The sequence below is a fragment of the Myxine glutinosa genome, chromosome 9 (genome assembly GCF_964187855.1).
Source record: "Myxine glutinosa chromosome 9, kmMyxGlut1.1, whole genome shotgun sequence".
Classification (NCBI taxonomy): domain Eukaryota; kingdom Metazoa; phylum Chordata; class Myxini; order Myxiniformes; family Myxinidae; genus Myxine; species Myxine glutinosa.
In genome coordinates, this window is record NC_136269.1 from 80,209,362 (window position 1) to 80,235,151 (window position 25,790).

The 25,790-nt window shown below is 43.5% G+C and overlaps 1 protein-coding gene across 8 annotated transcripts in view; it reads right to left on the reverse strand.

The window, feature by feature from the left end:
• The window catches only part of LOC137415078 (interferon regulatory factor 8), an 86,532-nt gene that overhangs the window by 29,978 nt on the left and 30,764 nt on the right, over nucleotides 1-25,790 (reverse strand). For 5 of the 8 annotated variants that reach the window (XR_013624538.1, XM_068100638.2, XM_078784459.1 and 2 more), the window contains exons 2-3: nucleotides 11,276-11,484; nucleotides 2,078-2,261 (exon numbers count right to left, since the gene is read on the reverse strand). Coding sequence is in view for 6 of the 8 variants with exons in the window: in XM_068100638.2 (XP_067956739.1) it covers nucleotides 2,078-2,261; nucleotides 11,276-11,452 (361 nt within the window). In the remaining 2 variants the exon portion in view is untranslated. The remainder of the gene's footprint in view (nucleotides 1-2,077; nucleotides 2,262-11,275; nucleotides 11,485-25,790) is intronic. The other 3 variants (XR_013624539.1, XM_068100639.2, XM_078784460.1) reach the window with 1 other exon arrangement.

Genomic DNA, 25,790 nt, shown 5'->3' on the forward strand with positions numbered 1-25,790 from the left:
GCTTTTCAGTGGCAGGGACTGGGAGACTTGTAAGAATAGAGGGAAAAATGAATGGAGCCAAATACAGGCAAATCCTTGAGGAGAACCTGATTCAGAGTGCAAAATATCTTCCTTAGATTGCGGTGAAAAATTTACATTCCGACAGGACAATGACCTCAAGCATACAGCCAACGCAACACTTGAATGGCTTCAGAACAAGAAAGTGAAAGTCATTGAGTGGCCAAGTGAAAGCCGAGACTTGAATTCCATTATGAATCTGTGGAAAGACTGAAAGATTGCTGTTCACCGACGCTCCGCATCGAACTTGACAGAGCATGAACATTGAGCAAATCTGCAAGGAAGAATGTGAGAAACCTCCCAAATCCCGATGTGCAAAGCTGATACAGACATACTGAAGAAGACTCCAAGCTGTAATCGCTGCCAAATATGCATCTACAAAGTATTGACTCAGGGGGCTGAATACTTATGTAAATTAGATATTTTTGTATTACATTTTGAATAAATTTGTAAAAAATTCTAAAAAAATGGTTTCAGTTTGTCATTATGGAGTAATTTATGCAGATCGATTTAAATTTTCAAAAATTTAAATTTTGACAAATTTAAATTTAATAAATTTTAATTTCAGGCTCGAACATAACAAAATATGATAAAGTCAAGGGGTGTGAACACTTTCTGAAGGCACTGTGTGTGTGTGTGTGTATATATATATATATATATATATATATATATATAATATATATATATATACACACACACACACACACACACACACACACACACACACACACACACACACACACACACACAGTTTCAAAAAGAGTGATACAACTTTAAATGTTTATTTAAAAAGAAACACAAACCTCAGGAACGTGACCCAAACATTTCTTGAAAGCTTATGACATGGTATTTTCTTTTGCTGATTGATATTGCAGTTAGTCACTGCTAGAGTTAGTGAGAGGCCAAGGTCTGAAATTGGCATTTACACAAAATCTTTGTAATTGACATTCTCGATGTGTGCCCCTCCATGGTTCAGACAGGCACTAATCCTGACTCCAAAGTTCTGTCCAATTTTCCTGTAGGTCTCATGTGGCACTGCCTGGAGGTAGTCTGACACCTCCTGCTTCAGATCATCCAGTGTGGCAGGGCGGTTGACATAGACAGATCCCATGGCAGCCCCCAGAACCAGTAGTCCAGAGGGTTCAAGTCAGGGCTATTGGGTGCCCAGTCATGAGCGGTACCCAGGACAACGAGGCGGTTTCTGAAAAGCTGCTGCAGGAAAGTGGTGGTGTCACCGGCTGTATGTGGGGGTGCACCATCCTGCATAAACCAGGTGAGCTGCTGCTGCTGAGCTGGTTTGGGGTGACCTTTTGGGCTAGATCATTATGGAACTTCTGGATCAAGGCCCGGTAGCGCTCACCGTTGATGGTCACCGTCCTGCTGTTGTCATTCTCAAACCAATAAGGCAATAGCATTCCCCATCTGGCATTGAATGTGCATAAGCATGTGACCGTAGGCCCTTTCAGGTACCTCTCAGTAATCTCCTCAGATGGTTCTGCCCCCCAGAAAATGTATGTATGATTTAGTCTCATACCACAGAGCCACCACTTTTGTCTTCTGCTCCACTGTCAATGGCATAGTTGAGCTACGGAGCTAGAAATCTCAGGGAACAAATACCAAGATAACACCACCAAACCCTGAAAATGAAAACGGCATCGGTAAAAAAACAAAGAAATAGCAGGAAGTGAAAGTTGCATCAACCTTTTTGAAACACCCTGTATACAGGAAAGATTGGATGGAATGGGAGAGTGGGGGAATACATTGAGAAACGAATGGAGAAAAGGAAAATAAGTAGAAAAGGACAAGTGATTGAGCGAATGGAGAGAAAAAAAAGAGAAAGAAGCCTGGGAGAAAGGAATAAGTGGAGAAGAGGGGAGGCGAACATATGGAAGTCAACTTTGGGAGGGAATTAAAAGTACCAACATTGCATGTGTAATATTTAAACGATCGCTTTGTTATGCACAAATAACTCACACCAGGACTTCACATGCATCTTATGGTTGCCATGACCACCACGCACCGCCAGTTTGCTGGTTGTTTAGGATGCGGTAGACCTTGTAAGGCTCGGAGATGTCCAGTTGACTCCTTTCATTCACCTCCACAAATTCCGGGCTCTTGTTCAATGCACAACGCAGGCGCGTTTTCCACGTCGGGGGATCGGCTGGTTCACCCTCATGAAACTTTCCTTTGTACAGAGCCCAAGCCTGAATGGCAAAAATGGGATCATCATAAACGCCTTCAGCGTTGCACAGAAGTCAGGTGCAAATACCTGTAAAGCATTCCTGTTGTGCCTGGAGTATCTATTTCGAATGTATGACTTTATTAATCCACTCCACTCACGTCTCAGAAGGGTGGTCTAAGCGGTTAGTAAAGTTCACCTTATGTTTACTCTTTTTGTGAATGCGTATGCCTGTAATGCGTGTTACAGAAGGGCTGCAAGAAGGCCCTTCTGTAATACTTCAATACTTATTACAGACGGCCTTGGAAAAGGCCATGGTAGATCAAAATTCAGATGGACAGATGAAAACTTTAAATCTACTGGAGTGCAATGGTCTCAAATTGCATTGAATAGAACAAAATTTGCCGCGAGCAGATGATGCCCGCAGATGGGCCAGTGGCTTCACATGCCCTGCAAAGGACTGCATACTCAAAATGAATGAATGAATGATCGTTTTAAGGCCATTTTCCCCGCTAGAGCGGGGGTTAGCCTTGCGGGCCCCATGACAATCATGGTTCCCTGTTTGAGGCAATGTTTTTATGGCCGGATGCCCTTCCTGGCGCCAACCCTTAGTCGCCTCTTACAATGTGCAGGGATACGGTGTACCTATTCTAAATCGGGGTACACACCGTGACTCAACTAGATGTTATTCATAGAATACTTACCCTGCGCAGTCAACTTGATGCGAGCCAACTCTTCTGTTTTTGAACATTTTTTTTTCTTTGATCCAATATGGCTGCCAGACCACGTGAGCAATGACATCATAAATTTATATTCTCTAATATAATTGTTGCATACATCATGCTCAATACTTTTCAAACTGATTAGACTAAGCATGTTTTGTGTGATTAATGTTAGCTCTTTCACGAGCCTCGATCTTGTATACAAAAAAAAAAAAAAAAAAAAAAATTGTCCCTGTCGAATTATTTCGTCATAATTATGGCACCAATGACGTCATCGTTAACAACACCTATTCCCCATATGCAGTTCTTTACAATGAGCCATGTTTCAATTTTTTCCATGCAGCGGTTTTGGAGATATAGAGGTGCAACATTTTTCGGTTTTTCCAAGATGGCACCTGTACCACATGACCTATGACGTCCTGATCATTAAAGTATTCTACAGGAGGAGGCACTCCTATGGTGAAAATGTCGTGTCCATCCGACCAACAGTTGCTGGAAAAAAAATTCACAATGATCGGATAAGTGTTGTCTAGGACCTGGCTTAGATATGTATGCACATAATTTAGGAGAGGATAACTCAACTGTTATAGGCTAATATGACCCCAAGGAACAACTTGGGATGTGTGCCAAAATCTCGATTCGGGACGAAAAGCCCGAAAATGACCACGCCCTTTAAAAAATGACCACGCCCTTTTTCATCAGAAGTGCTACTTCCGACATAGCTGTATCTTCGAAACCGTTGGAGCTACAGATTTTCTGAGGTGCTCAAAATGTTCAGAATGGCCATGCTTAGGGGGATCATAGAAGAGTGTAAAATTTCTAATTTGATATTTTACGAGAAAATGGCTAAAAACCGTTAGGTCAACTTATTACCATACAACTACCTACATACTGGAATTGCCATATATTTATTAACTTAAACTTTCCGGACATAGAGCAAAGTTAGAACAATTGTGTCATCTACTAGAGTTGAACTGACAATTTGGAATTTGAACAATACAAGGGATTTTTTAAAAAGAAAGAAAGCAAGCATTTGGTTAATATAAAGAAATACTATTTTCAATCATTACATACTATTTATCAATGGAATGTTAATTTAAAAAAAAAAAAATTACTTTAGTAGGCAGCAGTATCGAGAGGGCTTAAATGTTTCAAAGATCAGCAGGGAAATTGTCCAACAGCGAACAATACAACTTTTAACACCACATTAGTACTCTTTGTGTGTCATGTAAACCAGGGTCAGGAACATGAAGAGTAACACAATAGAGTCCAGGTATGAGGATGATGAGCAGCGTTCATTCAGTGATAGGGTTTTTACAACAATCACCTCCCTTGCATTTGCAGTACTTGCAACACTTAATCCCAGCTACCCTGCAGGGACACCCATTCTTGCGAGCACATTTGCCACACGTGCAGGGATCTGGCAGGCCTTCGGGTTTTGAGATCACAATCTCAGGGACTAATAAACTGCCCCTTCTTACAAAACCATAAGACTCGGCATTCATAATCAGGGTGGCGTCTCTAAATGGGGCTTGGACCCACAGCTGCTGTTGGTGATAGCCTCTATGGATATGTTTCCTTGCATTAGTTGAGGTGCAAGTGGTTCTCTCAAAGTCCATCTTGAGGGCATTGCTATCAAATGCAGCGAGACGCAGGTCGTCAAATGTCTTCAGGTCTGTTGATGGTTTAAGGCACTTGACCAAGAATGTCTCCGCCATCTGTATTGCGCTTTCTGTTAGCTGTGGACAGTCGAAATTCAGGATCAGAGAGGAATTTCCTGGTTGGCAGGAAATTCCATGGACAGTTGGAGGTCTTGGGGCTCACAGAAGCTCATCTGCAGTCCAAACCTGTATTCTTTCAGCTCCTGCGCCAGCTCAGTTGCAACCCGTTTGACAGGTGAAACTCTCAGGGACTCTACCAAGGCCTCTGGAGAACTCTTGGTACAAAGTACCATCTGGGATATTCGTTTGTTATTTGGGTATGTAAAGCAGACGGCGTCTCCATACAGCTCGATGATTAGCTTCTTTACAGCTCTGTTTGACACTATTCCAGCTGAATCTTCATTTAGCCTGTCTCTGATGGAAGTCAGACTGTGTGCTGACCTACTGAAATCAAGCCCAAGGGCTAAAAATCTAGCCTTGAAGGAGTCGTCTCCGGCTGTTCCCGAATCCTCCATTTCGAGATTTTTCAGTATTTCCTCAATTTTAGCGTGATATTTATTGAAATAGCCTTTACAACAATGGTCGTGATATCGGATATCAGCCGCAAAAACATCATCTAGCTCACACATTGCCGCTGTTTCAGTGTACTTGGTCCTTGAACAACATGGCCGCATTTAGTAGTTTTTTGGGCCATTGGCTTTTCACAGATTCTGAACAATGTGTGTATTTTATTCTGTTTAACTGTCTTGCAACCTGCACCACAAATGATAGACATTTGTAGTTACACTGGACTTGAATCAATTGCTGCGTCGCTCAGATGTATCATTAATAAGCCCCTGCTGAGATGGTTCTGATTGTTCTAATGGTTGGGTTATGCTGCCAGTCTTAGCCATATCCCTTTGAAAACTTCTGTAGCAAGATGAGGTGTGGTATTTTATGATACCCTGCTCTTGCACTGTCAGTCAAAGAACCCTAGCAGCTCGAGTGTCATTACTCTCTGTTTGTTTGGCAAGCGAAACAATATACCCCCTGCTAATTTCACCACTCGAGAGGTACTCAGATCGCTTCTTCTTCTTCTGGCATAGGATGCACTCCTCGAGATTGATCGGCTTGATCGGCTTCGGTGTAGCACAAGGAGCAGCGAGAGGTAGATCATCCTGAATATTAAATAAACATGTTTCAAATTCTCGATCGGCATGGGATATCACTATCACCAATACAATTATACTACTATTATACTGAAACGCAAAAGAAACTTACCACCTTTGAAACCTTTAAATATCAACAATAACACTGCATGTAGTAAATGTGTGAACTTATTTGTGGACAATAGTGTCCTCACTGTCAAACAAAACGGTCATGGATGGTCACTTGAACCTTCAATGGTCACTTCATAGCACAGCTGTTGAACAGCCGTTTTGACTGTCAGTGATTAGCCAAGGGGTACGGGATGATTTTAATGAGCTGCACGTGATGTCTTGATATTGGCTTTAAAAAGGCCAGTGCAAAATGGGCATTTCAATCAACATGCCACGATTGTCAAGGGATCAACGGCAGCGTGCCCTGGGCATGCTGCAAGGCGGACTGAGCTACCGTGAGGTGGCACGTCGCCTTGGCTGTTCACACCAGACGATATCGGCCCTGGTGGACAGAGACACCCTCCACAACTCTGCAGATGACAGGCCTCGATCAGGGAGGCCAAGAGTCACCACTGCAAGGCAGGACAGGCAGATGGTCCGAAGTCACCTGCGGGATCGATTCCGTCCAGCATCCCGCACTGCGGCAGAAACTCCGGGGCGTGCAAACCCATGGATCTCCAATGATACTGCACGAAGACAACTGCATGACTATGGTCTGACTGCCAGAAGACCACACAGAGGCCCCGTGATGACGGCTGCCCATCGCCGCAACCGACAGAGATGGTGCCAGCAGCATCAGCCTGTCCTGCCTTGCAGTGGTGACTCTTGGCCTCCCTGATCGAGGTCTGTCATCTGCAGAGTTGTGGAGGGTGTCTCTGTCCACCAGGGTCGATATCGTCTGGTGTGAACAGCCAAGGCGACGTGCCACCTCACGGTAGCTCAGTCCGCCTTGCAGCATGCCCAGGGCACGCTGCCGTTGATCCCTTGACAATCGTGGCATGTTGATTGAAATGCCCATTTTGCACTGGCCTTTTTAAAGCCAATATCAAGACATCACGTGCAGCTCATTAAAATCATCCCGTACCCCTTGGCTAATCACTGACAGTCAAAACGGCTGTTCAACAGCTGTGCTATGAAGTAGTGACCATTGAAGGTTCAAGTGACCATCCGTGACCGTTTTGTCCGACAGTGGACACTATTGTCCACAAATAAGTTCACACATTTACTACACGCAGTGTTATTATTGATATTTAAAGGTTTCAAAGGTGGTAAGTTTCTTTTGCGTTTCAGTATAGATTGCTAGGCAAAGCTAAGACTAAAGTTTGCTCTACCATCAAATATTTTCCACCTCAAACAAAAGACCCCTCTTGGCCTCTAATCCGCGGTAGAGGTGGAACCACAACTGTACTGTACTGGGTGTACTGTAACATGCGCAAACTGCAAAATGCGTCTCCTTTAACTGCATCCTCCCTTTACCGTGGCGTGGTGCCTTTCTACTTTTCTAACCCACAGAAGCCACAGATATAAGACTAGGTAAATAAATTAAAGCTTGTCTTACCATTTCGCTGTACTTCAGTGAGATATTATCTCTGTGACACTGGATGGAAAGTCGTTCTCTCACTGTTTCACTCTCTCCGGATCTTGTAGCACTGGTGCTATGAAGCAGTCTTGTTAGTTTATAATTGAATGATTATATTAATTAGTAGAGGACCTGGATTAGACATGTATGCACATAATTCGGAGAGGATAACTCAACGGTTATAAATATATGGCAATTCCAGTATGTAGGTAGTTGTATGGTAATAAGTTGACCTAACGGTTTTCAGCCATTTTCTCATAAAATATCAAATTAGAAATTTTACACTCTTCTATGATCCCCCTAAACATGGCCATTCTGAACATTTTGAGCACCTCAGAAAATCTGTAGCTCCAACGGTTTCGAAGATACAGCTAAGTCGGAAGTAGCACTTCTGATGAAAAAGGGCGTGGTCATTTTAAAAAGGGCGTGGTCATTTTCGGGCTTTTCGTCCCGGATAGAGATTTTGGCACACATCCCAAGTTGTTCCTTGGGGTCATATTAGCCTATAACAGTTGAGTTATCCTCTCCTAAATTATGTGCATACATGTCTAAGCCAGGTCCTCTACTAGTTGTACTTGTCGAATTATGACGTCATAACGAAGGCACCGATGACATGATCATTAACATATCTTATTCCCCAAGGGGAGTACTTGACAATAAGCCATGTTTCAATTGTTTCCATGGTGCGGTTTCGGGGATATAAAGGTGCAACCTTTTTCGATTTTTTCCAAGATGGCGTCTGTACCACGTGACCTATGACGTTATAATTATCATGAGAAAATTATACAGGAGGAGCCGCACATTCTGAAAATTTCGTGTCCATCAGACTAACAGTTGCAGAGGATTTTTTGTTTTATTCATATTGATCCTATCAAGCATTGTACCTGTCGAATTATGACGTCATAATTAAGGCACCAATGACATCACCATCAATGTATCTTATTCCACATGGTGAGTACTTGAGAATGAGCCATGTTTCAATTTTTTCCCATTGAGCGGTTTGGGAGATAAGAGGTGTAAAGTTTTTCAAAGATGGCGTCCGTACCACGTGATATATGACGTCATAATTATGAATACAAAATTCGGCAGACTTGGAGGCACTGCTATGGTAAAAATTCAGGTCAATCGGACCAACGGTTGACGAGAAAATGAATTTTTAAAATGCAGACACGGCACACGTACAGCACACGTACTGCACACGTATGCACCCGAATGCTTAATCCCACTTTTTTGCGTACGTGTGCCATGTGTGTGCCGTGTACCGTATGTGTGCCGTGTGTCATTTGTGTGCCGTGTGCCATGTGCCGTGTGTGCGCCGTGTGCCGTACATGTGTCATGTGCTGTACATGTGTCATGTGCTGTACGTGTCGTATGCCGTACGTGTGCTGTACGTGTGCCGTGTGTGTGCAGTATGTGTGGCATGTGCCGTGTGTGTGCCATACGTGTGGCATGTGCCATGTGTGTGCCATACGTGTGCCCTGTGCCGTACGTGTGGTGTGCCGTACATGTGTCGTGTGCCATACGTGTGCCGTGTGCCGTACGTGTGGCAAGTGCCGTACGTGTGGCAAGTGCCGTGTGTGTGCCGTACGTGTGCCATGTGCCATACGTGTGTCGTGTGTGTGCAGTGTGCCGTACGTGTGCCGTACGTGTGCCGTGTGCCGTACGTGTGCCGTGTGCCGTACATGCCGTGTCTGCATTTTAAAAATTCATTATCTCGGCCACAGTTGGTCCGATTGACACGAAATTTTACCAGAGAAACGCCTCCATCTGCAGAAACGTTTTATTCATAATTATGATGTCAAAGGTCATGTAGTAGGGACTCCATCTTGGAAAAACGTTACACCTCTATCTCCCAAACCGCTCAATGGAAAAAATGGAAACGTGGCTCATTGTCAAGTACTCCCCATGGGGAATAAGATATGTTGATGATGTCATCGGTGCCTTAATTATGACGTCATAATTCGACAAGTACAACGTTTGATCTGATCACTATGAAAAAAAATATATCTGCAACTGTCTGATTGGCACAAAATTTTCAGAACATGAGCGGCTCCTCCTGTGGAATTTTCTAAATGATAATTATGACGTCATAGGTCACGTGGTACAGGCGCCAACTTGGAAAAATCGAAAAAACGTTGCACCACTACATCTCCGAAACTGCTCCATGGAAAACAATGAAGCATGGCTCATTGTCAAGTACTCTACTTGAGGAATAAGATATGTTAATGATGGTCATCAGCATCTTAATTATAATGTCATAATTCGACAAGTACAACGCTTGATTTGATCAGTATGAAATTTTTTCTCTGCAATTCTTGGTCCGATTGACACGAAATTTTCACCATAGGAGGGCCTCCTCCTGTAGAATATTTTAATGATTATTATGATGTAATTGGTCACACGTGGAACAGGCGCCATCTTGGAAAAAATTCGCACCCCTACATCTCTGAAACCACTCCATGGAAAAAATTGAGACCTGGCTCATTGTCAACTACTCCCCATGGGGGATAAGATATGTTAATGATGATGTCATAGGTGCCTTCGTTATGACGTCATAATTCGACAAATACAACACATCCATCCAATCAATATTAATTTTTTTTCAGTAACTGTTGGTCTGACGGACACGAAATTTTCACCATAGGAGCGCCTCCTCCTTTCGAATATTTTAATGATCATCATGACGTCATAGGCCATGTGTTACAGGCGCCATCTTGGAAAAACTGAAAAACGTTGCATCTCTATATCACCAAAACCGCTGTATGGAAAAAAATTGAAACGTGGCTCATTGTAAATAACTCCATATGGGGAATAGGTGGTGTTAACGATGACGTCATTGGTGCCATAATTATGACGTCATAATTCAACAGGGACAACGCTTAGTCTGATCAGTTTGAAATTTAATTGAGCATGATCTATGCAACAATTATATTAGAGAATATAAATTTATGATGTCATCACTCACAATAGTCTGACAGCCATATTGGATCAAAAAAACAAAGAAACTTTCAAAAACAGAAGAGTTGGCTCACACCAAGTTGACTGCGCATGGTAAGTATTCTATGAATACCATGTAGTTTGAGTATTAACTGATTGATAGGGTGAAATTGTTTTCATGCTAACTTCACTTTAGCTCTCTTATAGTGTTGTGACTCCCCAGGGAATTAAAGTCTATGCAAACTTCCCTTTTTATTATACATCGTCTTGAGTTCGTGAAAGAGCTAGGACACAAAACAGATCAGGACACAACATAAGAGGAACAGAAAGGGGAAACGCTAACAGCAGGGCAGAGGGAGAAAGTAGACAGCGATGGACGAACAATGGATGCAGGTAACGATGAGGGGTAGGAGAGACAAAGACGGATACAAAAACTAAATTTTAGGAGGGGTGGGCGGTTTAACTGATGTAGAAAAGGTCATGGTTTTGGATGGGGTGCCGGGAGGGGGCGGGGGGTTGACCTGAGATGGTGGTGAACAGATGTCCACCCTCATGGTGATGTAGTAAGTTCCTTGAATTGTGGCGCTTACCATTTGTCAGAAGGGATGTGCAGTTAACTGTCATCTCCACTACTACCTCTTTTGGCAGTCCCAAATTAACGCGACGTTGTCAGGTCGGCTATGCTGGAAACTTGACCCAAATATTTCCCAAACCAGCTCACCTGTCCTGATATTCGACTGAAGGTGATTTGAGCAGAACATTTAATTTGTACCGTGTATTGGCTATGACCCACCAACTCTTCGATAAATACACCGTGGGATCTTTAACATCGAGCAACTAATACCAGTAATTTGGAAACGCGGCTTATCGTCCGTTTGCTAAACTCTCCTCTCTGCATTTCTTTATTCACTACAAGGTTCAAGACATGAAACTAGTACAAAAAATTAAAGAGCTAGACTTTAGCCCACTACCATTTATATACATCCAAATTATAGTTGTACCTTGAATATCGCTGCATCATCTACTTCACTGTAGTCCTGCTTCCCCGCATGCTTCCAGGGAATGCGGAACATGCTTCTGGAATTGTCCTCCCAGCATAAGCCTGCGTAGCACGAGCTGTTGATCTGCTCAATGAGCCATTCTTTGAGGCGCTTCGGAGACGCACCTGATCCCTCCATATGCGACTCGTATCTCTGTCTTGCTGCCTGCACTGCCCAGATGAGACATACAACTCGTTATGGAGGACAACAAAACGCCCACGTTGTAAATGCATAAATTCCCATTCATTTCCTCGTTCATTTCTCACGAAAGGAGTGCCTCGTTTTCGTTTTGCATGGGAAAATTTTTGGACTCACCTACGAGTTTGGAATGTAGTCGGGGAAATATTTTCAAAACAGAGCTACAAGGGATTTTCTTCAACATGGACACGACTTTAGGTCGAGACAAAATTTCTCATGTCAATATCTACATCTTAGTCCAAGATGGCATTCTTCACATCTTGATCGATTACATTTCACTCCAAGACAAACAATTTGCATTTGAAAACGTACATTTGGTTCCAAGGTTCCAAGGTTCGAAGACTTTAAAACAGCTGTTCACCACCATCTCTTATCTTCCCCCATCCCAAACCTTGATCTTTTGTACCCCCACTAATTCACCCCAGATACACTTTTTTGAAATACCAACTTCTTTCCTGGAAGTCCGAGCAGTGTCCATGTGTTTTTTCCCTCTCCCAACCCCCCCCCCCCCCTTCCCATGCCCCTCCCCCCAAGCCCTCTCCCTCCCTCCCACAGATCTCCCGATGTCCCTGCTCTCCATCTTGTCTCCCGCTCCCTTTATCATATGTTTTATGTTTTATGTGTCAGTTTGTCTTTTTGTGATCAATGTTAGCTCTTACACGGGTCTCGATCTTCTATACAAAAAAAAAAAAAAAGGAAAAAAAAGAATTTTTTTAAAAAATTCAAGTTGTACGTTTTAGTCCAAGGACACCAATCATTAGAGGTACGGAAACACATTATTTCAAGACATGAAACTTGTACAAAGTGCACATGACGAATCAAGATGGACGTGACCTCACAAAGTGGTGATGTTACAATTGGCACGCACGTTTGGAAAAACTTGTGAATTGACAGGGCATGCACGAAAATAATGTCTCCAAAGTTGTGTAACAACTTGTCTTTCATCGAGGAGTGGGTGGTTCGACAAGGCTGTGCCGTAAATCATGCATCAAATACTCAGAACCGGATCGTGGCACAAGCCCAGGACACTTTGAAGGAAATGATTGCCCTCTTCATCGCCATAGATGAACAAGTAGGAACAAGTAGGATGAACATCGTAAAGAATCGAAAACAGAGATCCACAAAACTCAGCTGACTAATCTAGAGGAGTTATTGTTGATGTTAGCAAATGCATGTTCTGATTTAGCACCTCTTGTCATTCGAGCAGCAATTTGTCATTTGTTCAGGATCCTGGCGATAACTCGGCCCCGTCTTTGCAAAAATACACCATGGGATCTATAACGTCCACCAAAGAATGCTGGCACAGGGGACGGTGAGTTTAACGTCCATTTGAGGGACGGTAGGACACACATTGATGCCTAGCGCTTCAATGCGAAACACCTGGATGATAGGTTATAGCTTGGTTGAGATTCGAACCCAGGATACACATCTAAGAGGTGAGTGTGAATACTTCTGGACTATCTTGCCAGCCCAATATCAGGGGTTGGAGCTGCCCAAAGGTTGCTCTTGCAGTGGTATTGTTGTAGATATAAAATTACTTTGAACAGGCTTCAGCATGGTTGGAGGGAATGCAGGGATGTGGCTGTGGGTGGGGTGGGAGGAGCAGTGGGGGGAAGGAGTGCAGGAGGAGGCGGGTGTAAAATTTTCGCCATGTTTGCATGTAGCAAAATATAAAGAGACCAATTTATGAGGAAGGAGGCTACCTGAAAAGTAAAATGGAGGCTTTTATCAGTTTTAAACATGACAATTATTTTATTTTTTTTGCTAAATTGTCTAACCCTGCCGGAAGACTTGCTCGCTTTATGGTACTTCCCATACTGTGGGACAAGGACATTTTTAGACAGAGTGCATACCTCCGCCAGGCTGAACAGTTTACATCTTATATCCCACTGATAGGCCGGGATCTGCGTCTGCACCTGAAACAAAATCTAATCGGCTTGTTCTTTTCTCCTATCAAACTCACCCACGTAGTTCCATCCGTATCTGTCTATAACTATTTCAGATATTGTGCTATATATCGTTTTGGCCATATCTGTCAATGTTGAAGGATCACATAAAACATTCTAGTATCCGGATCCAGATCTTCACCAAAACCTAACCAACTCGTCCTTGTCATACACCTAACCTGTACACCAAGTTTTGGCCGAATCCGTCTATAACTTTTTGAGATATCCGACTCACAGGCAGACAAAGACAGAAAGCCAGACATGGGTGAAAACATAACGTTCGTCTACCTTCGGTGGTGGAGGTAAAAAGGTAATTGAATACTCCACAAAGATTCAGACAGCTGTTAAAAAGGCTACAGGAATGAGAGACTCACAATAGACCAACCACACAATGATTTTATATTTTGAAATCTATAAATACTTATAATCAGCAAGCATGTATATATATATATATATATATCTATATATATATCTATATATATATATATATATATATATATATATATATATATATATATATATATATATATATATATATATATACATACATATATATATATACATACAGACTTGGCATTTAATATGGAATTTTTTTTTTTTTCTTGACTTGGGTTTACTTTCTGAACTCAGTATATCAATCTGGTGAGTTTCTTTTACCCTTCGGTGATGTCTTTGTTGAAAGAACCATGTCACTGATTGTCTTTCGCAGCAATAAGTCAATAACAGGATTATATCACAGGTGGCGTGACAAAATGTAAGGACAGGTACATTTGACGATTGGCTTCACAATCGGGTATATAAGGGTTGTTGCGTTCTGTATTAGTGGAAAACAACTGCTGCATGTCTACAAAAGTTATTGCCGCTTCCTCTGGAGATGGTCCCTCAACTTGACAATGCTGTTTGTCATGGAGTGGTGGCTTTACGAAATTCCTGCATGAAACAGCGTGCTATTGCTTGGCAGTATGGCATCACTCAAGGTCAGGTGTCAAAGATGCTGAAACGAAATGCTCAGAGGGGTGTCCCTACTCCAATACCGAGGCCAGGACATCCAAGCAGAACCACCAGGAGAGATGATCGCCAGCTGCACCGGTTAGTCTGCAATGGCCGTACCAAGTCAGCTAATCGGCTTAGGGCTGAGTGGCAGCAACTGACAAATGTGCCTGTATCCAGAAGGCTAGTCAACCAACGACTGGTTCAAGCAGGCCATCGTGCCAGGCATCCCCTGAGAAAGCCACGCCTGACCAGACAACACAGCCAGCGCCGATTGCAGTGGGCCAGAGAGCACCGTCAATGGCAGCCAGGACACTGGAATCACGTGACCTTCAGTGACGAGTCTAGATTTCTGGTCTATCGTCAAGATGGCCGCGTCCGAGTGCGCAGACATGTGCATGAAGCCCACATCGAAGATTGTATAGTACCAAGAGTCCAAGCTGGAGGTGGTGGGGTGACCGTTTGGGCTGCTTTTCATGCAGGGGGCAAAACTGACCTGGTTGTTCTGAATGGAAACCTGAACCAGTTCAAATACAGGGTCATTCTGGAAGAAACTGCTTCCATTTGCTCGTGCAGCCTTTCGAGGACACTGCGTCTTCCAAGATGACAATGCATGGCCTCATCATGCTCGCATGATCCAACACTTTCTTGCTGACCGTGGTGTAGAGCATATGGAGTGGCCTGCCATGTCCCCGGATATGAATCCGATAGAGAACTTGTGGGCAGAATTAACGCATCAAATCGACAACTTGGACCAGCAGCCTACCTCTGTGTGTGAATTGCAGCAGACTATTGTCACTGCATGGCAAGTGATTCCTGTCCAAACCTTGGCAAATCTCGTGAACAGCATGCCTCGACGTGTACGTGCTCTCCTGAATGCTCGTGGGGGTTACACGAAGTACTGAACTGTAATTTTACTGTCCGTAATCCCAGTCATAATTTAGCTTTTGTTTTTGTTGAATTTTTTTTTGCCTAATGTGCAAAATAAAGAGATACTTCTGGAAAACGTACAGAAGTTTAACACAGTACTGTCCGTGAATTGAGTTCGATATCAGTTTACATCACTTTCAAGCATCAATTTATTTGCTTCGAAATGTCAAATGTGGTTTTTGTTTCTTTTAAAGGTCACATTAACAAAATCTAGAATAATTTCAACATAATTCCAATGAACTTTTGGTTCTAAGTCATCTTGAAAAGTAAGTTCACCCCCACAAAAAAAATATTCCATATTAAATGCCAAGTCTGTGTGTGTGTCTATAATATATATATATATATATATATATATTGTTGCGGTTTTGTGGTTTTATAATAAAGGTTAATTTCCCCTCCTAGTTAGTTACACTACAACATGTAGCCTCGCAATAGTTCAGTTATTTCTTAGTAAATGTAGGCGTAGTCCTTTTCCTGTGTTAGTTTTGCGTTGTCGGCCAGTGAAAATTAGGTGCCCTTATGATGCTTTTGGTTTTGGCGCGAAATACCACGAGGCAGGCCTGAACAAGTCGACCAAGGCCGTAGGAACGCGGAGGAGGAGCCATCGGTAAGCGCGAGCCGCCAATCAGGGCTCGAGAGGCGTGACGTACCACTGCGGCAAAAGGCGGGGTTTGGAACATTTGAGTCGGGCTAGGGCGGGGCCATATAACCCTGTGCCCAGAGCCCCCCAAGGCAGATGAGTTGCGCAGCCCATGGAAGGAGTTGAGTTCGGGTGAGAATACGTCAGTCAGATCCCAGAGGAGACGTGCTGAGTTCAGTTGAGTTGAGAAGGAGATGCGCATATCCCCGTTGTACACGAACTTGCCCTGCTCCCCACGCTCTGCGCAGTATTAATCGCGCTGTGAAGAGCGACCCGCACCGGACCACAGATGCGCGATATTTCCTCCTGCCTGCCTTTGCCTGATACGCACCGCGAGGATTTTCCCGCCTGCCTGCCTTCGCCGGGACACGTGCTGTGACCGCCAGGGGGCCACGACCGGGTGAGCTGTTCCTGGAGCGACCGAAGCAGGCGCGTTCGGCGCGCGAACATTCTTCTTCCATTTCCCCGTGTGAGTGATCGGGCCCGTGTCTGGGTATTTAAGTTAAGATTGATTAAGTCTGCTCTGTGTCCTTTTCCCTCTACCAATCATTGTAACTAGTGTAAATAAACCCTGTTATTCCTTCTGATTCGACCGTCTTGTGTTTTCCATCATTGACCTCGCAGGGTACGAATTAGATCGCTCTAATCGGGTTCTATAGAAAAGTAACAGCACAAGTCACGTGGTACGCATTCCGCTCGGGCGCACTCAATTACGCGTGGTTCGTGCGAGACTTGATCCCCGCTTCCGCTGCGGCGTGGGTACACAAGATACGTGTGAAATTGTCCCGAAACACTTTTCCACGTCTGCCCGGAAGAGGTGACTCAGTCTCGCGGTTTCGAAGACCCAGAGAGAAAAAGGGGCTTATAGTGGGGCAACTTAGCATAACAATTGTGCATTTTGTGAGGAAAGCACCACATTTGGCACACTAGTAGACCATCATGTGAAAAGATTTGGATATTGGGCCATCTCAGATTCAGAGATTTGATTTTTGCAAGATTTCGATTCGATTGGGATCGAAGAGAACACCTTCTTCGTCTTCTGTACAGTGAAGTTGCCAGCCCTGAATTCTCTGGCTACATCTGGGTGCTTCATTGGGAGTGCAACCATGTCCCTCAGGTGAACAGGGACCCACCTGGCATCGTGTGTGTGGTCTAAGGCATGGAACCATGGGACCAGTTCCGTCAGGGCATCAAGATACATCGTGAATGAAGCCTGCCGCAGAGAACGTACGTAGACTAGTACCAACATCTCTAGTTCCAGCACAGTTGCCCAGTACTGAAAGTTGGGAATGTCTTCTCCTCTCTGGTGACACCAGTCTTCGAACTCAGGCAGGACTTCTGCATCATCAGCATATGTCATACAGTGGCGTTCATACGCACGGTGTTGCAGGATGTGCAGTGCCGCTGCAGTGATTTGATGAGCTCTTCTTGTGCGGGTGACGTGGGCAGCTCGCAAGAAGGAGTCGGCCGTCCCTGGCGTTACAATCTCAGCTTGCAAATCTGCAAAATCTGCAAATCTTTCAAAAATCAAATCTCTGAATCTGAGATGGCCCAATATCCAGATCTTTTCATAATATGATAGTCTACTAGTGTGCCAAATTTGGTGCTTTCCTCACAAAATGCACAATTGTTATGCTATATTTAGCTTAGCTGCCGGACTATTAATCTCCCATTTGTAACGGGAACCGGCTTCGAAAAACCGCAACAATATATATATAAAACTATATATATATAAAAGTAAATACACAGTCATGTGAAAAAGTAAGTACACCCCATGTAAAGTTTTGACTTTTTCGACATATTTCAACATACAGCTATTTGATCTTCATTTCAACAATATTGATAGATAAAGGTGATATAACATAACAAATATCATGAAACATTTACATTTTGTAGTCCATTGTATCTCTATATAATTCCAGCAATCTCTCTGTGTGTGTGTGTGTGTGTGTGTGTGTGTGTGTGTCTGTATGCGACCGCTGTTTCTCGACAACTACCGGTCCGATATACTTGAAACTTGCCAGGTATATTGCTGGGGACCCGAGGATGTGCCTTTTCAAGGTTTGAAATTAATCGGACAAGTGGTTCCCAAGGTATGGTCACCGTACTCGCAAGCCGTTCGCTTTGGCTTTGCGAATGGACCAAACCATTTCATGTAAATAGAGGGGGGGGGGGGGTTCTGTGGTCGTTACTGCCACGTGGTTTCAAAGTTTTTTTTTGTTGTTGTTGTTTGCACGCATGTTTTTTTGCACGCACGTACGGGCAAGCACGTACGTGCGGGCACGCCCTAGTAATTCAAATAAACATAAAAGCAAATTTCGCATGTGGAAAAAGTAAGTACACCCCTACATTTATCACTACTCCAAATACAGTCATGCCCTGTTTTACGCCATTTCGACCTATGTCAAATCCGACTTTACGCCACTTTTCTAGAGTAAATTTCAGTTCAGCGAACGTCATTATGTGTGACTTTACGTCACTCCTATGGATGTGAAAAGATTAAACAATTTAAACAATTGGATGTTTTAACGTTTTAACGATCGTTGATCGTTGTTTTAACGTTGATGTTTTAACGATCGAAACAATTTAAAATACAATAAAAAGCACATTAAAAAAAAAAAATGTACGTACAGTATACATACGCGTAGCTGCTGGTTCCCATTCTAAACAAAGGCGACGCCATATGCATTTTGTCCTGTGCTGCGGTCGCGTGCTTGCTTTGCCTTTCGCTGGTATTTTTGTGATTATTCCTTCACTGTGTAAAGGTTCCTTTTGCTGTGTAAAACAACCAACATAACGTGGCAACGGCGAAACATGACGATGCCGGCAAGGACGTACAGTATACGTTTGTATATGTATATATATATATATATATATATATATATATATATATATATATATATATATATATATATATATATATATATATATATATATATATATATATATGGGCAGGACCCAGGACCTCCAATGACGGGGGCTCATAGTGCGAGAGGACTGGGGGGTTATAGTGGGAGATAGTGTCCGATGTAGAGGGATGGTAGCTCTACCATCCCTCACGTTGGGGCAAAGGAGCAGTAGATTTATGGGGTTTGGCAGTGTGAACTAGCCGAGGTCGGGTGAGGATATTGTTATGGATTTAGAAGGATGACAATAGGAGACCGAGATTTAAGTAGAGACATTGATACAGGTAGAGGGGACGTAGTCAGATTAGAAGGATGTTAATGATGAGGGAAGTGGTTAGTATAAGGGAAGACAGGGAAAGCACAAGTATTAGAGGGAAGTAGTTAGTTAGATGATGCTGTGTGTGTGTAATTGTGGGTGCCTCTTGGGCTTGGTGAAATGAGGCATTGGTCGAGAATGGTTGTGTGTGTGAGAATCTGGTTATCGTTGAACTTGGTGAAATGAGGCAATGGTCTGGGATGACCGGAGAAAGTGTATGAGTGGTGTATTGAGGACATGTGTAATGGTGTTGAGTGATTGACTTGCATGGGGTGCAAGTGGATAAATGGAGAGAATACTTGGTGTGTGGGAATAAATGGTGTGTGGAGTGAGTGGTGTGGAATGAGTGTTGTGGAGTGCATGGTGCGAAGGAGTGGATGGGGGAGGATGGACCCCTTCACGAATACCCGGGGAGGGTAGTTTAAAGTTAGGTAGAGGGAGTACGTAAATTGTTTGGAAATTGACATCTGTGGTGCAGGGAGTAGCAAGAAGTGCTTGGTTGGGTGCTTGAGTATGTGGAATGGCCCGACCGATAGAAAACAACGGAGTGACTCCCGACGGGGAGCGGCAAAGATTCAGGGCGAAGCCGCAGCCTCCTCCAGTTATTTTCTCTAGTTTTACGAATTACGGTGTTTGTCTTCATTTTAAGGCATTTTAAAGACATTACGCCCGGTTTATGTCAAGGCTTATGGAACCAATTAATGATGTAGGCCGGGGTATTACTGTACCTAAAATTAGAATCAGGTGCACCAGCTCAGGTGCGAATGATTAGAACATCGTTAGAGAGGATCTTGGAGGAACCTGTCTTATTTAAACCTCAGACATTTAGTTTGGTTTGCTCTTTGTTGTTGAAGTGTGCGGCATCACCATGCCGAGATCAAAAGAGCTCTCTGAGGCCTTCAGAAAGAAGGTTATAGATGCCTACGAGTCTGGGAAGGGATTTTAAAAGATCTCCAAACAATTTGAAATCAATCATTCGACTGTCCGGAAGATCATCTACAAGTGGAGAAGATTCCAAACAACTGCCAACTTGTTCAGGCCAGGCTGCCCCAGCAAGTTCAGCCCGAGAGCAGACCGCAAGATGCTGAAAGAAGTATCTAAGAACCCCAGAATGTCATCACCGGACATTCAGGTAGCTCTTGCCACCGTTGATGTCAAGGTGCACGAGTCTACCATTAGAAAGAGGCTGCACAAATTTGATCTACATGGGAGGTGTGCCAGGAGGAAACCTTTGCTGTCCAGAAAGAACATCAGGGCAAGACTAAAGTTTGCCAATGAACACCTAGGCAAAGACCAGCACTTCTGGAACAATGTGTTCTGGACAGATGAGTCAAAGGGAGAGCTATTTGGCCACAGTACGAGAAGACATGTTTGGCGAAAACCAAAGACAACATTTGACCACAAGAACCTGATACCAACTGTAAAGCATGGCGGTGGAAATATTATGGTTTGGGGCAGCTTTGCTGCATCAGGGCCTCGGCAGCTCACCATCATATAATCCACTATGAATTCTTCATTGTACCAGAGGGTGCTTGAGGATAATGTGAGGCCATCTGTCGGACAGTTGAAGCTCCACCGAAGGTGGACCTTGCAACATGACAATGACAATAAACATACCAGTAAATCCACCAAGGAATGGCTGAAAAGAAAGAAATGGAGGGTTCTGGAAAGGCCAAGTCAAAGCCCGGATCTAAATCCAACCGCGATGTTGTGGGGGGATTTGAAACGAGCTGTGCATGCAAGAAACCCCTGAAACATCGCACAGCTGAAAGAATTCTGCATGGAGGAGTGGGCAAAAGCTTCTCCCAGTCGATGTCAGAGACTGGGAGACAGTTATAAGAAACGCCTACTTGAGGTTGTTTCTGCCAAAGGGGGCATACTACCTATTAGAGCCAAGGGTGTACTTACTTTTTCCACATGCGAAATTTGCATTTATGTTTATTTAAATTACTAGGGCATGCCCGCACGTACGTGCTTGCCCGTACGTGCGTGCAAAAAAACATGCGTGCAAACAACAACAACAAAAAAAAAACTTTGAAACCACGTGGCAGTAACGACCACAGAACCCCCCCCCCCCCCCCTCTATTTACATGAAATGGTTTGGTCCATTCGCAAAGCCAAAGCGAACGGCTTGCGAGTACGGTGACCATACCTTGGGAACCACTTGTCCGATTAATTTCAAACCTTGAAAAGGCACATCCTCGGGTCCCCAGCAATATACCTGGCAAGTTTCAAGTATATCGGACCGGTAGTTGTCGAGAAACAGCGGTCGCATACAGACAGACACACACACACACACACACACACACACACACACACACACACACACACACACACACACACACACACACACACAGAGATTGCTGGAATTATATAGAGATACAATGGACTACAAAATGTAAATGTTTCATGATATTTGTTATATTATATCACCTTTATCTATCAATATTGTTGAAATGAAGATCAAATAGATGTATGTTGAAATATGTTGAAAAAGTCAAAACTTGACATGGGGTGTACTTACTTTTTCGTGTGTGTGTGTGTGTGTGTGTGTGTGTGTGTGTGTGTGTGTGTGTGTGTATGTGTGTGTGTGTATATATATATATATTAGGGTGGGCTTCAAAAAATCAAAATGCAGCTTTTCTCCGTGGCATGGTCTATTTTTGTTCCTTTTGGTGTCAAAGGAAACCACACCAAATTTGAATGGAATCCAATAATATTTAGGGGTGCCACATCAGTGATGAATTTTCCCCCATGCAAAAATAGGAATTCCCATTTTTTGGGCTGTATATACACAAAATAAATACATAATTATATATATACATTAAATATAATATTAAAAATAAATATATAGTAAATATACATTAAATAATAAATGTACATAAATACACATTATACATTATACATTATATATATACTAGGGCATGCCCGTACTATATATAAGCTAGGACGTGCCCATACGTGGGTGCCCGTTCCTTGCCAAAAAAAAAAAAAAAAAAAAAAATTTGTGTAGGGGTGTGTGTGTGTAAACATCCTAGGGCGTGCCCGTACGTGGGTGCAAAAAAACATGCGTGCAAACAACAACAACAAAAAAAAACTTTGAAACCACGTGGCAGTAACGACCACAGAACCCCCCCCCCCCCTCTATTTACATGAATGGTTTGGTCCATTCGCAACGACCACAGAACCCCCCCCCCCCCCTCTATTTACATGCAATGGTTTGGTCCAAAGCGAACGGCTTGCAGTGTTTGGTAAAGAAATCGCCATAGCTCGGTAAGTACTTATCCGATTAATATGAAACCTTGAAAAGGCACATCCTCGGGTCCCCAGCAATATACCTGGCAAGTTTCAAGTATATCGGACCGGTAGTTGTCGAGAAACAGCGGTCACAGACAAACATACACACATACAAACACACATACAAACACACATACAAACACACATACACACATACACACAGAGATTAATGGAATTATAGATAGATACAATATATTATACATACAGTTTTGAGACTTCCTATGATTACTATCTGGGCAATTTTCATGCATGTTTTGTACAGGTTCCCGGGGTCAGGGGTACGCTTTTTTAGTGTATAATATGTAGGCCTAACTTATTGACTGTGGCTCTTTTGTAGAGAGTGACCCTGTGGAGTAAGAATTAACAGGATTTTACCCACATTCTTGCTTATTTTGCAGATATGGCATGTGCTAGTACCAGTGTTTCATTGCAAACTCGGGCTCAGGATAATGTGTATCTCATTGGGTCCACTTCTGGAGATGCCATCAAAGGTGCCAAGCTCCCGACTGTGCATCAATCTCTTGTCCTGTTTTTCCATCACCTGAAGAAGGAGAATCGCACTGCCCGGGAGAGTGCAACCCTCACCATTGAAGAGGTTGTGAAGTTCTGGGAAAAAGCTCACCTACCTACAACGACGAAGCAGCACTGCATCCATCGTTTGGAGAGGCTATATGAAGAATGGAGGAGCCTCCAAAAAGGTGCAAAGCGGGGTGGTGCGACCCAAGAGAAAAAGGAAGCATCCTTCAAGGCCTCCTTGGAGAAGACGTTTGATCTTAGGCATGCAGATTCGGAGGCCATAATCACCAACCCCGAGGACAGGAAGTTTCTTCACGATCAATTCTCAGAGAGGAAGGCTTCAATGGGATCTGTAGACACTGTGTTGGAAGCAAAAACGAAGCGAAAGAAAGAAAGGGAAGAAAAGGAGAAGACTAAGGCAGAGAAGGAAAATAAGAGACAGGAAATGGTCATGAAGGGTGCTACTGCTATGGAAGTCACAGACTCAGACTCTGACTCTGAGACCATGGCACAGGCTGGTTCTTCATCATCTGATGGTGGGATATCTCGTCCCAAGAAAAGAAGGCCTATCAACATTGTCACTCCTGAAGTCGCAGCTTCTTTGGATCGTACGAAAACAAGTGACCGAATGGCTGTCCACAACTTGGCATCCATTTGTAGAGCAGTAGGATGGGATCCTGCAGAGCTGGCACTGAACCGATGGACAGTGCGGCGGAATCGCATGATGCATCGATGCAAAACCATGGACGAAATAAAAGAAGCATTTCATCATAATGTGCAGGGTCCTTTAGTGGCCCATTGGGATGGAAAGCTTCTTCCCGATGTCACTGGAGATTTTGTGCATGTGAAGGTGGATCGTCTTCCAATCCTTGTGTCCAACCAGTACCATGGAATGGAGCAGCTGTTGAATGTTCCCAAGTTACCTGACGGGGGAGGAGAAGCTATGGCAACCGCTGTAGTGGACACACTGAAGAGCTGGAACCTTGTGGGCAAGGTGAAGGCTTTGTCTTTTGACACAACGGCCAGCAATTCAGGTGTTCGTGGAGGGGCTGCTGTCCTCATTGAAAATAAGCTACAGACTGAACTACTTCATTTGGCTTGCCGCCATCATGCGCACGAAATCATTCTGGGAGATGTTTTCACCACTCTTTTCGGTCCTTCATCAGGCCCTGACATCCAGCTTTTTAAGCGGTTTCAGGCGAAGTGGCCGTCCATTGCCCATCACCAACCAAAAAATGGATTCACAGATCCTGATACGGCAGCTGAGTTTGCACAGAACAATGACATGATGGATGAAGCTCTGGAATTTGCTCTTGTGTGTTTGAAAGATCAGCAGCCACAAGATGATTATCGTGAACTCCTAGAACTGACTGTCATCTACATGGGAGGAATCCCACCTCGTGGAATCCGGATCATGGCTCCAGGAGCAATGCACAGAGCCAGATGGATGGCAAAAGCACTATATTCACTACAGGTGTTCATGTTTCGGTCAGAGTTCCACTTGACACTTCGAGAGGCGAGAGAACTCCGAGCCTTCAACATTTTTGTCTGCCTTGTGTATGTACAGGCTTGGTTTCGGGCTCCACAAGCTATTGAGGCTCCCCTGAATGACATTAACCTCTTCAAGAAGTTGGAAAAGTTTGAACAAATCAATCAGAAGATGGCTCAGGCAGCCTTGAAGGCACTTGGCCGCCACACGTGGTACATGAGCCCAGTACTAGTGGCATTTGCATTCTTTGACACCAGAATTGACAAAGAAAGCAAGATCAATATGATTGAAGCATTGAAAAATGATGGTGAAAACCCCTCTCCAAAGAGACCAGCTATCAAACGAGGAACCGCCCTGTCAATCACTGGCCTCATAACAAAACACACCAAGCATTTCTTCAGCATCCTAGGGACCCCAACTGATTGGATGGATAAGGATCCTGGTTCATGGGAACAAGAAACCAGCTTTCAGGAAGCAAAGAAAGCCGCCAGTGGCTTAGTCGTGGTGAACGACAGGGCAGAAAGGGGTGTCGCATTGATACAAGACTACAATAAGCTCCTTACAAAGGATGAAGAGCAAAAGCAAGCTCTGCTCCAAGTTGTTGCTGCTCACAGGAAGATGTAGCCCGATGCCAAGAAGGCAACAGTGGTGAAACAGGCCCAGAAATAGGAGTTACATTTCTCATTATATTTGGGTTTTTTAATATTATGTGATATGGTGTCTCTTCATTTTATGAACTGAACATTTGGATTGTTATCATTGAATTTGAGTTTTCATAGCAATATAGTGCTATTTGTGCAGCTATTGTAACTTGTGTTTGCTAGAATACATAGAAAGTGAGTGGAGGGTGGATTTTCATAAAACAAACTTCTGGTTTTGCTTTCGATCCATATATAGAAAAGTTTTGTAGACACCTTTAGTTTGAAGGCTGATGTGGCACCCCTAAATAAAATCAGATTGCTTTCATATTTGGTGCCTTTTTATTTTGGAACAAATGGAACAACATAAAGCCATGTCCCAGTAAATATTTAAAAAAAATTTTTTGAGCACCACCCTAATATATATATATATATTCATTGTACCAGAGGGTGCTTGAGGATAATGTATATATGTGTCACGCTACCAGATTCTTGTACCAGATGCTCAAATTATGGATTTAGAGTTCTACCTGCAGCATTAAAGTACCAACCCTGTACCTCCATAAAATAGCAGGGTTGGTCAAATTGGGCAATTACAAATGCATGAAAA